The sequence below is a fragment of the Polistes dominula genome, unplaced genomic scaffold (assembly GCF_049000335.1).
Source record: "Polistes dominula isolate Pdom_NZ unplaced genomic scaffold, Pdom_raw_medaka contig_82, whole genome shotgun sequence".
In the NCBI taxonomy this organism is placed as follows: Eukaryota; Metazoa; Arthropoda; class Insecta; order Hymenoptera; family Vespidae; genus Polistes; species Polistes dominula.
The window spans coordinates 3,290,831-3,307,245 of NW_028301046.1; the positions used below are offsets into that span (position 1 = coordinate 3,290,831).

Consider the following 16,415-nt stretch of genomic DNA (forward strand, 5'->3'; position numbering starts at 1 on the left):
CATCAGCCACACGGTGAAACATCATATAATCACAAAAGGTCCTCCAATAGCAGAGAGAGCAAGAAGGCTGAATCCGGAAAAACTGCGAATCGCACAAGCCGAATTTCAGCAACTAGTCAACGAAGGAATCTGTCGCCCGTCCAAGAGTCAATGGGCGAGCCCTCTGCATATGGTACCAAAGAAAAACGGCGAATGGAGGCCATGTGGAGATTATAGGCGATTAAATAGCGTTACGGTACCAGACAGGTACCCCATTCCACATGTACACGACGTCACGCAACAATTTCGCGACTGTAACATATTTTCTACAATAGACTTGTCTAGAGCATATCACCAAATTCCGTTGGCTGAGGAAGATATAGAAAAAACAGCGGTAATCACACCTTTTGGTCTGTACGAATACACAGTGATGCCTTTCGGTTTATGTAACGCGGCGCAAACGTTCCAAAGGTTTATGAACATAGTATTAAGCAAATTAGATTTTTGTGCCTGTTACATAGATGACATAATTGTAGCGTCTAAAAATAAGGAATCCCATGAAAAACATCTGCGTGCAATATTCGATAGACTTAGGCAATATGGACTAACAATAAACATTTCAAAGTGCAATTTTTTTCAAAATAGCGTAAACTACTTAGGTTATAAGATAGATAATAAGGGTATAGCGCCGTTGGATGAGCGAGTCCACGCTATACAAAACTATACAAAACCAAAGACTGTTTCAGATATGCGACGTTTCCTTGGGGTAGTGAATTTTTATAGGAGGTTCTTACCAAAGGCTGCAGAATGGCTTGATCCACTTAACAAATATATGGTAGGTGCCAAGAAGCACGACAAAAGACTGATAGAATGGAATCAAGCAGCGGAAGAAGCGTTCAAAAAAGCCAAAGAAGCAATTGCCACAGCAACATTATTGGCATACCCAAAAGAAAAAGCGATATTAAAATTAAAGACTGATGCTTCCGATAACGCAATTGGAGCAGTGTTAGAACAATTCTGTGATAACAAATGGGAACCACTAGGATATTTCTCAAGGAAACTAGAAAAAGCGCAAATTAGATATAGTGTGTATGATAGGGAATTGTTAGCTATTTATAAAAGTTTAAAGTTTTTTAGGTATTTTGTCGAAGGAAGAGAATTAATAATAGAGACTGACCATAAACCACTGTCATACGCCTTTAAGCAAAATACGGACAAAGCAAGCCCAAGACAAGCCAGACAGTTGGATTACGTAGGACAGTTTACTTCCAAAATTGTTTACGTTGCTGGAAAAGACAATGTGGCAGCTGACGCTATGTCAAGACTGGAAACTATAGACATGCCAGTCCTAGTATCAACAGAAGAGCTAATGGCAAAGCAACAAGAGGATGACGAGCTAAAGAATATTTTGGCAGAAGAAAAAATGGAACCTGCAGAAGATTTTCCTCGATAGCTCTGATAAATACATATATGGCGACATAGTAGGAAAAAGCATAAGACCATACGTTCCAGTCTCTTTACGGAGGCAGATTTTTAAGAACGTACACAATTTGTCACATCCCAGCGGCAGAGTAACAAAACACCTTATAGGAAAAAGCTTCATGTGGCCAAAGATGAACAAAGATATCGCAGAATGGTCAAGTACATGCTTAGCATGCCAAAAGTGCAAAATAAGCCGTCATAACAAACAGGTACCTTCGAAAATAGAAGTACCACAAGGACGTTTCGAACATGTGCACATAGACATAATAGGTCCATTACCAACGATTAAAAATATGAGATACTGCCTAACTATGATCGATAGGTTTACTCGATGGCCAGAAGCAATTCCAATGCCAGATACCTCAGCAGATACAGTGGCAACAACATTCTATTCGCAGTGGATTTCGAGATTTGGTTCTCCTATTACAATTACAACTGATCAAGGAACACAATTTGAAAGTCAACTATTTGAAGCATTAACCAAATTAGTCGGAGCGAAAAGAATTAGAACAACAGCATATCACCCCGCATCAAATGGAATGATAGAAAGATGGCATAGATCACTTAAAGCAGCAATAATGTGCCACGAAGAAAAAGACTGGGTAGGAATATTACCAACAGTGCTCCTTGGTCTACGCACAAGTCTAAAAGAAGATATAAAAGCTTCAGCTGCGGAATTGGTATATGGTGAAAACATCAGACTACCAGGAGAATTTTTCCTCAGCGAAGAGCTATTACAAGATCCACACATATTCCTAGAAAAATTAAGACAACATATAAGGCAAATCAGACCGATACCCACAGCACACCATGTCAAAAAGAAACATTTTATCCAGGATAGGTTGTATACATGTACACACATATTTTTAAGGGTCGACGCTGTAAAAAAACCATTAGAAGCGCCTTACGAAGGTCCATACGAAATTATACAAAGACTTACAGATAATATTTTCAAAATTAACTATAAAGGAAAACATATAAATGTATCTATAGAAAGACTAAAACCAGCGTTTGTCGAAAAAGATTGCAATACCGATTCGTATGTACCAATTAAAACTTATTAGGTTAGGATAGAGATAATGCAATATTTTTATATATCTTTATATATTTTTATATATTTGTAAATATCTATAATTTTAAGTTTCGCATTTTATGTAATAAGAAAAATGCTCCGAAGGGAGTAATGTAGCGGTACGACCGATGGTCGCGCCATCTAAGTTACTAGAAGGCTAGGGAACCACGCTAGCAAGTGTGGTCACCAGACGAGTACAGTCTGTACATAGCCGTTGAGAAGTGTACAAGAAAGAAAAGCAAGTCGCATCCTTTAAATAAAAATCATAAAATAAAATTCAGTCTAATATTATCTTTACTATAGAGAAACCCTCTACACGCACCTGCTCGGTGCTGACACCCCATGGTTGACTATCCGTAGCTCCGATGTCTTGCACCAGGACGGTGCCGACATCTCGTGGCTGCCAACGCAAGTTCGGCAGACGTACCCAAAAACTACTAGAGGTGCGCGTGTTTAGCAGCGACACTTTCTGCCTCAGCTTTGTAACCAGACCATGATGTAGAGGCGGCCGATTGGTCAGAACTCGTGACGTAATTGCGCCTGGGAATCTGATTGGTCGGGCCTAGTGTTAAATAAAATCTATTCTGAGATCACAAATGAAAAAGGTGAAATCCCTTATCGTGTCCGGCTTTCTCATTAGTCGTTACGGTGGTCAGTAACTAGCCATTCTGCCCGCGGTCTTTGGATTTCCCACAAATATATATTTAAATTTGAATAGTATATGTGATTGACAATTTTGTTCGATATAAAATTAATGAATGAATGAATTAATTATGGACATATAACGGTAGATATTTCTATTTTTTTTTTATTATGTGTCAAGGAGATTAATATCAAAAGGTATAGAAATATTTTGAAAAATTACCTCCAAAAAAAAACTCAAAAAGTTTTAATTTCCTTTAATGTTTTTGACTTTTCAAATTTTAATTTTCTTTTGAATACAATTAGTATCCTTACATATGTGTTATTTACATAAATTTTATTCTATCGATTCAACTTCTGCCACATTTGTTCACAATGATTTTTCTTCTCTTAATTGTTTCTTTACTTTACCTGTATAGATTTGGAAGAACTCATAAATGATATATAATTTAAGTAATTAAATTTCAGTTAAAGGCAGTTGAAATTTCCAGTAATTTTTTTTTTTTATATCAAAGTCTGTAAATAAGTAATGTTTTGTTTTATACTGATTATCTTTAGTTTAAAAAATGTTCTATGACCGTTAAGAGGGTCATGTATTATTTAACATATTTTTACAATACGTAAAAATGTATGAACTTGATAATTATCGTACAACATTGATAAAAATGGTTGGAGGCTAAGATACATCATTCTTTTGTAACAACTTTTTAGTCTTAAAACGTGTGCAAAAATTCAACAATAAATCATGTATCATTTCTTTATCTTCACTATAACTCGTGTGCCGTAATAAACATTTGTGAGGCCAATGAGATCATGGCAAGATTAAAATTCTCACAAAGATGGGGCTTATACGAACCTTATTTTTTCTGTAAAGAATTTGTTCATTTAAACAGCAACCTGTAACAGATCAATTATTCTTCACTGGGGTGGGATTGAAAGTAAATACTTTGAAATATTTAATAGAATGGAGTATGATAGTAGATCGTAACATATTATGGAAGCATACTATCATACTCCACAAAAACATAATATGTGTTAAATGTAAAATGAAAACTATAAAATTGATAAGTATCTGACAAACCTGTATGGATATCCTTGAGCCTTGTTCTTGAATATGGACAAAAGTAAGCTAAAGAAAATAGCAACTAATCCAAAACCTATCACAGCAAATATTCTTCGTTTTTTAACATCACCTTTCCTTGTTGCAGCTTCGGTCATTAGAATCATTCCTAATACCACTGCCCCATCTTATTACTTTCGTTAAGGTATATTATATGTATATGTAATGTTCAATTAATTAAATCTAAAAAATAAAAGGATACTCAAAACCATAACAATATATGTTTCTAACACAAATTGTCCTTGGGAGGATCCATGGATATATGCCATATTTCCATTAGGTGATTTGTGGACTAATGGAGGTCCTCTGATATGATTCCACATTTGTCCTGATATCATTATAAGAGTGAAAAACTAGAACAAAATTAATTTCAATCAAATAATTTGTTTTAATAGTGATAAAGAAAAATAAAATTAAGCTTACCAGTGCACCAAGAGCCCAAATTGTTTTATTATAAATTAAATCTAGATTATTACGCCTAACATATAGGAATACTCCGATTAGAACAGAGAACATTATCAAAGTTACTGTACCAGAGTAGTTTGGTGGCCTGAATATATTTATCTATAAGAAAAATAAATATTTATAATAAATATTTTTTATTCTACAAATTTTATAAACAAACATATTTACCTGAATATCGGTACGTTCTGATATCCATTTTGCTATTGCTTCTGCAGCAAAACCAACTCTTTGTATATCCATAGTATCTGCTGCTTTTGGTTTACCTTTTGATGGAAAATGCATGTACACCGGGGCAGTATTTAATCTCATCTAAACAAAGAAATAGTTTTTTATTTTTATACTTCATATTTAGAAACTGATTACAGCATATATCTATTTAATACCATTTGAAAAACATCTGATCCTTCATCAAAATCTACAGATGCAAAGAACAACTTATTTGAATAAGATTGAGAATATCGGAATGAATTAGCAACTATTGTGAATTCGTCATTTGCATGTCTGAAAAAAATATAATCATTAAAAAAAGCTTTTAATAAATAAATTATTATTATTTTCTTACCTGCAAATTTGACACTGCCTTTGAGGTGCCATAGCGGTAAACATTACAATAACAGAATAATTTCTTGGAGTATTTTTCACAAATTCCTTAAATTTTGCACCGTTAAATTTAATTACTGGTCTCCTAATTGCCATTTCTGTTAATTGTTGTACACGTTCGGCTAACGAGGAACTTTGACTCTAAACAGAATATGTAGTTTACACAGTTTAGAGGTTATGAAGATGGTGATATTTATTAATCTACATAACCACTTAATTTATCTTATAATTTTATATTAAAATAAAATGAACAATTAAATTTAAAGGATAGTTAATAAAAGTAAAATAAAATTTCATTTAATAATTACATCAATAATTAAAATAAGATTGAAACATGACATGAATGTGACATTTGTAAATAGGACAATATCTATAATAATAATTCTTTAATTCTTACATTTTTCGTTCTGTATTGACAATTGACATAAGTTAAACTTAGTAGCACAATTCCGAGGAATGTAATATAATATTTTGACATCATTTTTTAATAGATTTTGAAAAAATCTATCAGAAAAATCAGTAACAGCTATGTCTATCACGGCACGTTAATATAGTAACTACAGATATGACATTGACATGCTAGTCCAAAAACCGATTGGTCTGAACGTTGCTACGTGGCACTACGTGTCTGTCCTTTTTCTTATACTTATTAGATTATTACAAAATTAAATAATAAGTAACAATCCTTAGAAAAAGTATGACACACATAAAATTAAAAAAAAAAAATTAAACAAATATTTATAATATAAATATATCAATTTTTTCTATATTTTTTATTACAAAATGAGAAACATTTTTTTTTCAGATATTTGAAATAATTTATCACAGTAATATAGTACAAATTTTATTAATATTAATATTTAACTAATATTAATATAGTATTTTATATGCAAAAATGAAAGTAATTTAAAAAGATTCAATTTGGAAATGTTAGTGGCTATAAATCATATGCACACATTCCTGCACATTTGTGACCCCTCACATCTTCGTCGCTGATTGGTCGAATAACTAGACGTTGGTTAGTCAATAACGTAACCGTCATTCAAACGTAGCAAAAACCGGTGGACTAACCCGCGCGAAAAAACGTTGAGAAATACGTTTTACTTCACACAAGCCATAGTTTTCAAGGGGGATGGACGTCTTCATGGAGGAACGTACAGTGTTTTTAATAATCAATAACTGTGTATATTTAAATAAACATTAGTTAGTTAACGCGCGCGTGATATATTTTTAATCTTTTTATTAACAATTATTTTAACAATCATTTTATTAAATATATTAAATATTATAGTGATATGTCGTTCGCAAAAGCTAGAATTCAACGGTTCAATGATCTTACAAGTAAGTTATTATCATAATCTTTTAGTTTTCTTTTTTTAAATATTTAAAACAATTTAACAATCAATGTTATCGTCTTAATTAATAATAATCATTGTTGCGGATCATTTTTAAATTCATAATTGTGTAAAATAAATTTTTAAAATGGGTGCTACATTATGGCGGGAAAAATTAAATACTTTGTTATAATATATAATATAATACTTTTTATTGATTTCTTTGTTTAATTAGATTGTTATATATATATGTATATATATATATGGATAGAATTTCTATAAATTATTTAAACAATTAACATTAATACATAAACAATTTATATGTGCACGTGGTATATAATTATTTTTAAATATACATTATTATAATTTATTTCAATTCTATTATAATTTGTTCTTTGATAATTTATATTATTTTATTTTATAAAATTTTTTTATAAATATAATAAATATGAACTTATAAAACAGTACATGTGATGCAACAGTGACATTACCAATCGTTATACTTTTTAGAATATAAAAAAAATGTATCCTAATTCTTATAATTAGTATTTTCCATTATTACAACTTTATGAACGTTCTGCGATAAATGTTGATCTTTAAATTATTAAAAAAGGAGTGGGGGTTTGGTAGGGGGAAGGAGGGTGTAAGTAACGACAAAAGAAGGTATTTTATCTTAACGACAAGAAGGGTCAGTCGAAGGTTACACCTGGTAGTACCTTCATGGCTCAACTACTACTTATGTATCCCTCAAATACTAACACACAGCTGTCTCCCATTTGGAGTCTCCCCTTCCGAAGATGCGTCAAGAGGAAATCCTTTTGATTCCACCCTCCAATCTTAGTTTCAACGTGTTTCGTTAAAAGAATAGGATACCGACCCTTTGTCAATGCAACGAGTATAACGCAATTCTAACCTTTTAAATGTCTTTCTTCCATTTAAATAGAAATTTTTAATAAAAATTGGGCACAATCAGTATTATATATACTGCTTCTTTTATTTAAACGTGGAAATTGATAATATTTCAAAATGAATTTTTACAGATAAGGTACCACCACCTGGTGCATATGATCCAAAGTTTGGCCCAAAAGTAAAAGGGCTTGCAATAGAGAAAAGAGAAAGATTTCAGGATAATAAAAGTGTAACGAGCAATAGCACGGAATCAAGTTTAACTGTTTCCAGAAACAGTGCTAGAAAACAACTGCCTGAAAAATTTGTTGCTGTGAGGAAATATATTATATTTTATTAAATATATATTAATATATAAACTATATTAAATAATTTAATAATTAAATTGTTTTTTTTTTTTTTTACAGCCAATATGTGTCAAAAAACGTGTTATAGTCAAACCAATGAGTACAAGTCTTACAAAAGAAAAATTGAAGTCCACGAACCAGATTAACAGTAAAAGTGTTAATAAACAACAGTATAATTCAACGCATGAGTTATTGGAGTTAAAAGTTGAGTGTGAAAATAAAGATAGAACTATACATGAACATGAGAAACAAATAGAAGAAATGAAAGAAGAAATATGCAAACTTGAAGTGCAAATAGAAGAATTACATAGAAAACAAATTGAAGTTGAGGAACAGCATAAGAAAGATATAGAAACTATGGTAGGCAAATAGTATTTTTGAAGTCAGATCTGAATATCACGAGTTAGGGCTTGTAATCGTTTGTTTCGGGCCGAACATGAATATCACGAGTCGTACTCGTGATTTTAATCTCGAACCAAGTATGAATGCTTGAATGAGATATTATCTCTTCTCTTTTCTTCTTTATATGTATGGATATTTTACATCTTGTTTCCTAATGCAATTTATGTACTACTTAGAATACATTATTGTAGTTCAGATAATATTTGAAAACTAAAGTTTCGATACTCGGGCTCCTCCTTTTGTCTCTTTTTGCAACCATTCGGGTTAGGCACAGCTTGTTTCGAATGTCAACGTATTTTAACAATTTTGATTGTTTTATAGGCTAAATTACAACAGGAAGTTTTAGATAATCACGATGAAAGACATCAAGCTGAAGCAAATGAGCTTCGTACTAAGCTATTAGATATATCGAGAGAAAAAGAAGAAGAAATATCTGCTAGAAGAACAGTGGAAAAGGAATTGAGAAATCGTGTTGCTGAGTTGTCTGAAAGAATATTACATTTGGAATCAGAATTTGCCAAAAAGACAGAAGCAAATCAAGCATTGGTAATTAATGTTAAATTTTTGAATACGATATAACAAAGTTATTATGTAATATTAAAATATCAAATGATAAATATATTTTTTCTTAAATAGATGACAACATTAGAGATAAGAAATGAAGAATTATTGTCAAAATTAAAAGCATTGGAGGAAGAACGTAACATTCAAATTGATTTATTAGAAAAAGAAAAATTACAGTTAACATTAGATGTTAATGATTTGACGGAGAATAAATGTGAGCTTGAAGCTAAATTAGAGAAAAGACAGAATGTTATTTTAGAACTTCAAGGACAATTATCAACTCTTCAATGCGAGTTAGACGAATTAAGAGCAGAATACGACAAACTCGTATATGATTCTACAATGGAAACAAATCAACTTGTTAAGGAGCATAATAAAGAAAAAGAAACATCAATTGATTGGTTTTTGAAAGAAAATCAAAAACTTGAACAAGAACATGAACAGACAAAAATGACAGTAGTCAAATTAGAAACCGATTTAGAAAAAGTGACTGAAACTAATACCTGTCTACAAAATGAATTACAAGACATGAAAAGACTTTACACAGATGTAAATATTTTATTATAGGATTTTTCTTTAAGAAAAATATATAAAAAATATATAAATATTATAGATTTTATTCTTTTTTTTTTTTTCTTCTTATAACAGGTAAATCAACAGTTGACGCAGGCTCACAAAGAATTAGAAAGTGCAGAAGAAAAACACGAGCTTCTGTTAGAAAAACATGAGACTGAGATAGAAGCTTTAAAAAAGAAACACCATGAAGAAAACTTACAATTACAGCATCGATTAGAAGAAATTAGAATAAATTACATAAATGGAATAGAAAATGTAAGTTATAGACAAAGTAATTTTTTTAAATAATTATTATGACATTAATATTGTTTTTATTCATATAGTTGTGCCTAGCGAAATTTAAAGAGACAGTTGATATAAAAAATAAGAGTCAACACATTGAGGAAGAAAATAACCAAATTAAGGAAATCGAGGATATTATAGAAGGTTATCTTGATTATCTTCTTCCATTTGATAATGTAATACAGATGGGAAAAATTAGGGCTATAAGTCATGACCATGACGGAAAAGTAAGCTTACATTCTAATTGAACTGAAATATTATATGACTTATTAGCATGTATCGTTTGCCTTGGTTTTCTGTCGTCTTTGAATGATCAATTTTGATTAATGTGAATTTAATTGTTCTCATATCAATACTTATTTATATATAATAATTATCTAGGTAAATATAGTCTGCAAAGAAGCTACATCTGAAGTTGAAGGAGAGATGAGTCATATTAACAATATATTTATGAGACGTTTAACAGTACTAGAGAGTGAACGTGCTGCATTAAAAAGTAAATTAGCATTAAAAGATGAAGAAATAGAAGCACTTTCTTTTCAAATCAAGGAATTGAAATATTCTGCTGCAACTCAGGTATGCTTATTTTAATTGGAAATATTAATTCCACGTATAAATATCTTCTTACTTACATTTCATTATATATATTTCAGGAAAGTTTTAGTCAAAGTTTACAAATAGAATTAGACAAAGCGGAAACTGAATTAATAGAAAAAAAAGCAGAACTTAAAGCATTGAAAAACCAAATACGTTCGGAAGCTGCAGAATTGGTGTCTAGAAGAAAGAGGTTTGAAATAATTATGACTGAAAATAAAGCAGCATTTGCTGCAGTTTCGGAACATTTAGCACAGAGTAACGCCGAAGTAGAAAGATTGCAATATGAATTGAAATGTGCAGAAGATAATATCAAGGATTATCAAGATTTCCTTATTTCTATATATAATAATACTAAAGTGGTACAAAATTATACAAAACAGTTAGATGCAAATAGACAAATCGTTAATCAAATTGAAGCAGATAGTATATCTCAGTGTGAAACTTTGAAGAAACGTTACGAAAACAAAATCGACGAATTGAAACAAGTGGCATCCTTAGAAATTACTCGACTTTGTGAAGCAGTGAAAAAAAATCCAGCCAATGTGCAGAGGTATTGTTCTATCTCTTTATGAGATTGAATATTATATAGCATACGTGATTATCAAGAAATTAAGTTCATATATTTTATTTGTTTATTTTAGATGAAGAAACAGTTAGATGAAATGGCTGGTTCTTTGTGGTCTTCACAAAATTTGTTAGTAAATTTAGAACAAACGAACGATGAACATCTCATTAAAATTTCCCGATTAGAACTTGAAAATATTAAACTTAAAGAAATATTACAAAAGCAAGAAGGAAAATTATCTGCAACATGTAATCCTATTGACGAGGAAGTAAATATATTTAAATTTAAAAAATATATCCTACTATTAAGGGAATAAATATATCTAATCTAGATTGTTCTATTTTTAGGCGTATCATCAAAGTTTAGAACAGTCACAGAAAGAGAAATTAGAAGAAAATGATCGATGTGAAGATGTAAATAAAATTTTTATATATATATACTATTCTCTTATTGATTTGATAATAAAAATTTATAATCGATTATGTGTTTCAGAACAAATGTTTATTAATTGAAAAGAAAACAGAAGAATCTTACGAGGAAAAACTTATAAATGATTTAGCTGCGGAAAGAGTACTTCGTGAAAACATTGAAACGTAAGATGATTATTATGATTATATCAATACTTTGTAGGGAAAGAATAAATAAATAATTTTTATATTTTTTTAATTTAGAAAATACAAGATATTAACTGAAAGTAATGATCTACTTAAAAAGGTCTACGATGAAATGTATGATAAATATGTTCAAGCAAGAATTAGCCGTCACAGTTATCGAAGAAACCTTGTCCTGCTAAAAGAAACAATTCATCGACTGGAACAGGTGCGTTTATTCATTATTGTCGGCTTTGTGATTAGTTTGTACTTTATTTGGATGTATTTTCCATTGATTATTACGATCTATCATATAACATTGATTACCTTTCCAAATTTATTTATATTGTAATCTGTACATACATTATTTCTGCTTTATTTTTTTTTTTCAATGTAAACCTATTGTATAAATTTTGTTATGAAAAAAGTTAATGTTCAATGTAATAAAAATGTTTCTAATACGAATGATTTTGTGTTACTGTCTTGCTTTGCCCACTATATTTATTATCATTCGCATTATTATTCGTTTTTGTTATTTAAATTTTATATATATATATATATATCTAAAAAAAATTGAACAACATAATAAGTAGTAGGTGAATTTATTTTTTAGGAATTGGAATCTAGAAACAAGCAACTGGAGCAACTCCAACAAAACATTACAACGGAGAAGGTAAAACTTCAACAAAAGCGTTCACAAACTAAAGGAAAAGAAAACGTGATAGGAGGAGGAATTTCGAAAAGTAATCACACCACACCCACATCTTCACCGCATAAATCATTGACGCCTCTTCGGGATCGAAATGAATAATTTAGTTAAATAATTATGACCAAAAAAAAAAAAAAAACAGACTTTTTCAAATTACCATGTGTAAAAATAGTTTAAGCACGTTCCTCTTCTCGTTCCTCCCCCAAAATACAAGCTGATTTCAACATTAATCGTTAATGTATGATATTTGATATTTTAATGTTTTATTTCCCTTTTTTTTTTTTCTTTAATTATAGAAAAAGAAATTATTTATAATTATTTAGCGTACAAATGAATAATGTTTAAAAAAATATCAAGAAAATATCCCATAGATCCTTGTTCTTATCAATGACGATTATGTTTATTTTGAGAATATATATTTTATACGATTCGTGCCATTATGACAGCATATTCAATTTTTATATGCGTAAAGTTAAATAAAGTTTTATTTACGCTATCAATTTGTTTATATTTGCAACAAGAAATTAATATATTTAAAATGATTGAAGAAAACTAATTAATAAGAGAAAAAAAGTAATCAAAAATCAAGTTACATTAGAAGAAAGAACAATAAATTATAGAATCCTACGAATTGGAGGATAATAATAAAGTCTACCTAAGTTACTAACACATAAGAAAAGGATCCATCCAATTCATTAGAGTTTATTATGCCTAGTCGCGTATCTTGCGGCTTTAACAGAGAGAGGCCAGCACGTTATGCATTCTCTCTCTCTCTCTCTCTCTCTCTCCATAGTCTTCTTGACACCGAAGTAATCATTATACTCTCTTCTAAGGTACTTTGAACCTACTCTAAGGTCAACAAGCGCATGAATTTTAAACGTCATGATCCAATCATGTTTCTAAGACTTTCGAATACCCAGCCGCCCACACCATAAAGAAGAAGGTGTAATAATTTTCTAAACTTAATATCTGCTGCTAAATAATATCCTTTGTAATTGTAAGGAAAAAGGAATATTATAAACTATACATGATATGTACTTGGAAATACAAATATATAGAGATATACTATGAAGAAGATAGTTAATAATCGAACGGGATTCATAGAATCTTTATAGATGCAAACTCAGGATGATGGTACCGATTCTAATGAAAAATCGATCTTGTCTGCTGCGAGTGACCCTACTTTCACAGTTGACCCCATTCCATGCTCCGTATCCGAGTAACGCAGTCTACTCTAGAAGGGCCCTGTCTATCTCTATTCTTCGCGACGTCGAGCGAAGCACCCCTATACGTCCGGGTAAAGAAGAAGAGGGAGGTAGAAAGGGGGTTGAGAGAGAGAAAAAAAGAAAAAGAGAGAGAGAGAAAGAAAGAGTGGAGCACACCGAGAAGCTGTGCAAGAAGAGATCTCTGCAGAACTATTACCGGTTATTGTTGGAGTTTCCGAGCCAATGGAGAGTCGATGGAAGGCTGATGCAGGACCACCTTAAGAGGCTACATATATATACTATATATATATATATATATAATAGGTTCGTAAGTGTCTGCTACTGCTGTTGCTGCGTGACGTGACCAAGTGCGAACGAGAAAGGGTTTGAGCGTGAGAGCTTTCTTCGAAGAACGATAATTACCCCCAGCGGTCAGTCGGAACTGAACTGGCTACAGGAATACGAGCTCCCCTTTCGACATACCAGTATCTTGCATTCTCCGAGCTTGCATTAATGATACCATGTATGGTAGATTTTCCGAAAATCGATATCACTAATCCCATGAAACCCGCGGTCAACGTTACTCTGTTCGTCTACCTCTTTTCGCGCCTTTTCACGTCATACATAATTAGATCGTCAAGTAAATGCTACTATATCGTTAATCTATCCATTGTAACATGTATCAAATGATTGATTATATAAAATCGAATATCAACCTTATCTATTATTATTTAATTAATATTCATATAAGATTAATAGTTAAATATATGTGTGTGAATATAATTGTGTTTGTGTGTTTGTAGATAGATAGATAGATAGATAGGTATGTAAAAGTATTATGTGTAGGTTGAATAAAAGCGTAGATAATAGCATTGAAAAATTTCTTTTGAAATCTTACAAACACGTCCACTTACAGCCTACGCTTAAAGAAACGTAAGAAGGATAGAACGAATAAAGAAAAGAAAGAAAGAAAGAAAGAAAGAAAGAAAGAGGAGTCGTCAATTCGATCTTACTACGATCAGGAATGGCAAATTTAATAAAGAGTAAGGGGGGGGGGGTGATCTCTCTCGAGGAAAAACCTTTACTCTGTGTTCTCCAAGGAAAATCCCAAGTCAATCGAAGTAATTCAGGACCCTCTCTTCCTTTCACTTTATTTTTAATCTTATTTTTTTTTTTTTTTTATGTGGCAAATATCTTCTCGTTTTTCATAATATCGTACAACGTATTAAACCGACAAGATTGGCTCTAAGAGTAGAAATAGGAGGGAAGTGTGGGGAGGGGTGGGGGGAGTAGGAGGACACGAGACGGTTTGAAACTCTGCCGGTGGCTGCAAATGAGTTAGTCGAAAATCAGGATTAAGTGCGTGGGAAGTTTGAGTAAATCCCGCGTACTTTACTCGAGGCGTCTTTGCGAATGCAACAAAGAGAAAGAAAGAGAGAGAGAGAGAAAGAGAGAGAGAGAGAGAGAGAAAGAGAGAGAGGTGGAAGCTGAAGGATGAAGTAGAAAGAGAAGGGCTCCTGGTAATCCTACACGTGTGACACTGTAATTAAATATTTGTACAACGTCGAGGGTTCTGGCATAAGTTTGTGTACTAGTTAATTAAAGGGGCAATTAACCTAATCGTATTATATGCCTTCTTCGTTAGGAATACATCTGAACTACGACGACGAAGATGACTAGGTCCGATCGTCGTTTATATCATTAATTTTACTAATGAATATAGAAATAGTTACCTATATATCTATTTACAATTAGATATATGTATCTTCATAAACGATACTTTGAATTGATACCGATATTTTGATTTAGAAAATGTTTTGTTTCCCTTTTTACAAATTGAATATCTTTCTTTTTGGCGATGACTCGTTGCGTGTAGAAGGAAAAGAAAAAAAGGTTCTGAAATTGACAGGTAATCCGATAGCACGAGGGTAATTTTATCTTACGATCAATCAATCGAATTACCTTTGACAAAGTAAAATAAAAATGAATTTTACTTATCTCTTGTCGTTCTTATAATATTTCAATCTATTATTTGCAATTATTTTTATTTGGTTTTATTATTAATTATAAGATAGATGTAATGTTATATATATATATATATATATAATATATATATCATCATCATTAAGTATGTATATAGATAGATATATGTATTTAACCAACTATAAAACTATTCTTAAGAATGATTTAGAAAAGAAACCTAATGCAACACGTTGCACAGACATACACATAGATACAGGAACGGTATTGTTCACGCTTAGAACGTTGACCTTGCTTCGTAATGGCCTTGAGGCAGTCGTATTCTTATTTATCGAGATGGAAAATCTCAGACTATTTGAAAGATCTAATAAGTAAAATCCTGTTGCAATATCAAAAACTTGGTGGGACAAACTTTTAAACATTAAATTATAATTATATACATAAATTTATGTTTAAAAGTTAACAGGTAAATTGATATTTGCCATTTTTATTGAAAACACGTTATTCTATTATTTCTTTAATATAATTAATTAAATATAATTAATAAAATCTTAAATATAATTTCTTTAATATAAAGGTAAAAAAAAAAAAAATACAAATAAATGAAGGCAAATAAATCGTGTACCAATTTTCTCAAAGTTCATCGTAGTTCAGCGTAGGAGGAAAAGCAAATGTGAAAAGAGAAGAAAGAGAAGAAGATGGAGCCGTTATTCCTATGTACTAGCAAGATTGTGGCTCTTATCCAAAATGGACCATACAAGAAGAGCGTATAGCGTTAATTTACGTGTAAAATGGATACACCTTAGTCTACGTAGAGAGATACGTGAATTCTCCTTCGTTTACTTCCCTTTTCTCTACTACAAGTCGAGCAAGAAAAGCAAAACCCATTGCAGATTAAACGATCGGTGAGATCTAAGACCACAAACATACACATATACACTAACACGTATACATATTCTATATGATACACGTGTAACTTGTACTTAATTATGTTAATA

At 31.2% G+C, this 16,415-nt stretch overlaps 2 protein-coding genes across 2 annotated transcripts; one reads left to right on the forward strand and one right to left on the reverse strand.

Annotated features, from left to right (window-relative positions):
• Nucleotides 1-3,417: 3,417 nt before the first annotated feature.
• Nucleotides 3,418-5,945, reverse strand: Ostgamma (oligosaccharide transferase gamma subunit). The gene is made up of 9 exons (XM_089175386.1): nucleotides 5,758-5,945; nucleotides 5,323-5,501; nucleotides 5,144-5,261; nucleotides 4,929-5,069; nucleotides 4,719-4,859; nucleotides 4,498-4,648; nucleotides 4,257-4,422; nucleotides 4,032-4,072; nucleotides 3,418-3,691 (listed from the first exon to the last, which is right to left on the reverse strand). Exons 1-8 carry the CDS (start codon nucleotides 5,839-5,841, stop codon nucleotides 4,057-4,059), a joined length of 996 nt encoding a protein of 331 aa, XP_089031512.1. The 5' UTR covers nucleotides 5,842-5,945; the 3' UTR covers nucleotides 3,418-3,691; nucleotides 4,032-4,056.
• A 489-nt stretch (nucleotides 5,946-6,434) lies between these two features.
• On the forward strand, nucleotides 6,435-12,462 carry LOC107074689 (uncharacterized). The gene is made up of 14 exons (XM_089175389.1): nucleotides 6,435-6,701; nucleotides 7,735-7,913; nucleotides 8,008-8,307; nucleotides 8,671-8,895; nucleotides 8,986-9,462; nucleotides 9,562-9,744; nucleotides 9,813-9,998; nucleotides 10,153-10,347; nucleotides 10,425-10,910; nucleotides 11,010-11,201; nucleotides 11,281-11,346; nucleotides 11,426-11,526; nucleotides 11,605-11,752; nucleotides 12,137-12,462. The coding sequence occupies exons 1-14, from the start codon at nucleotides 6,656-6,658 to the stop codon at nucleotides 12,332-12,334; spliced, it is 2,982 nt and encodes a 993-aa protein (XP_089031515.1). The 5' UTR covers nucleotides 6,435-6,655; the 3' UTR covers nucleotides 12,335-12,462.
• The last annotated feature ends 3,953 nt before the right edge of the window (nucleotides 12,463-16,415 follow it).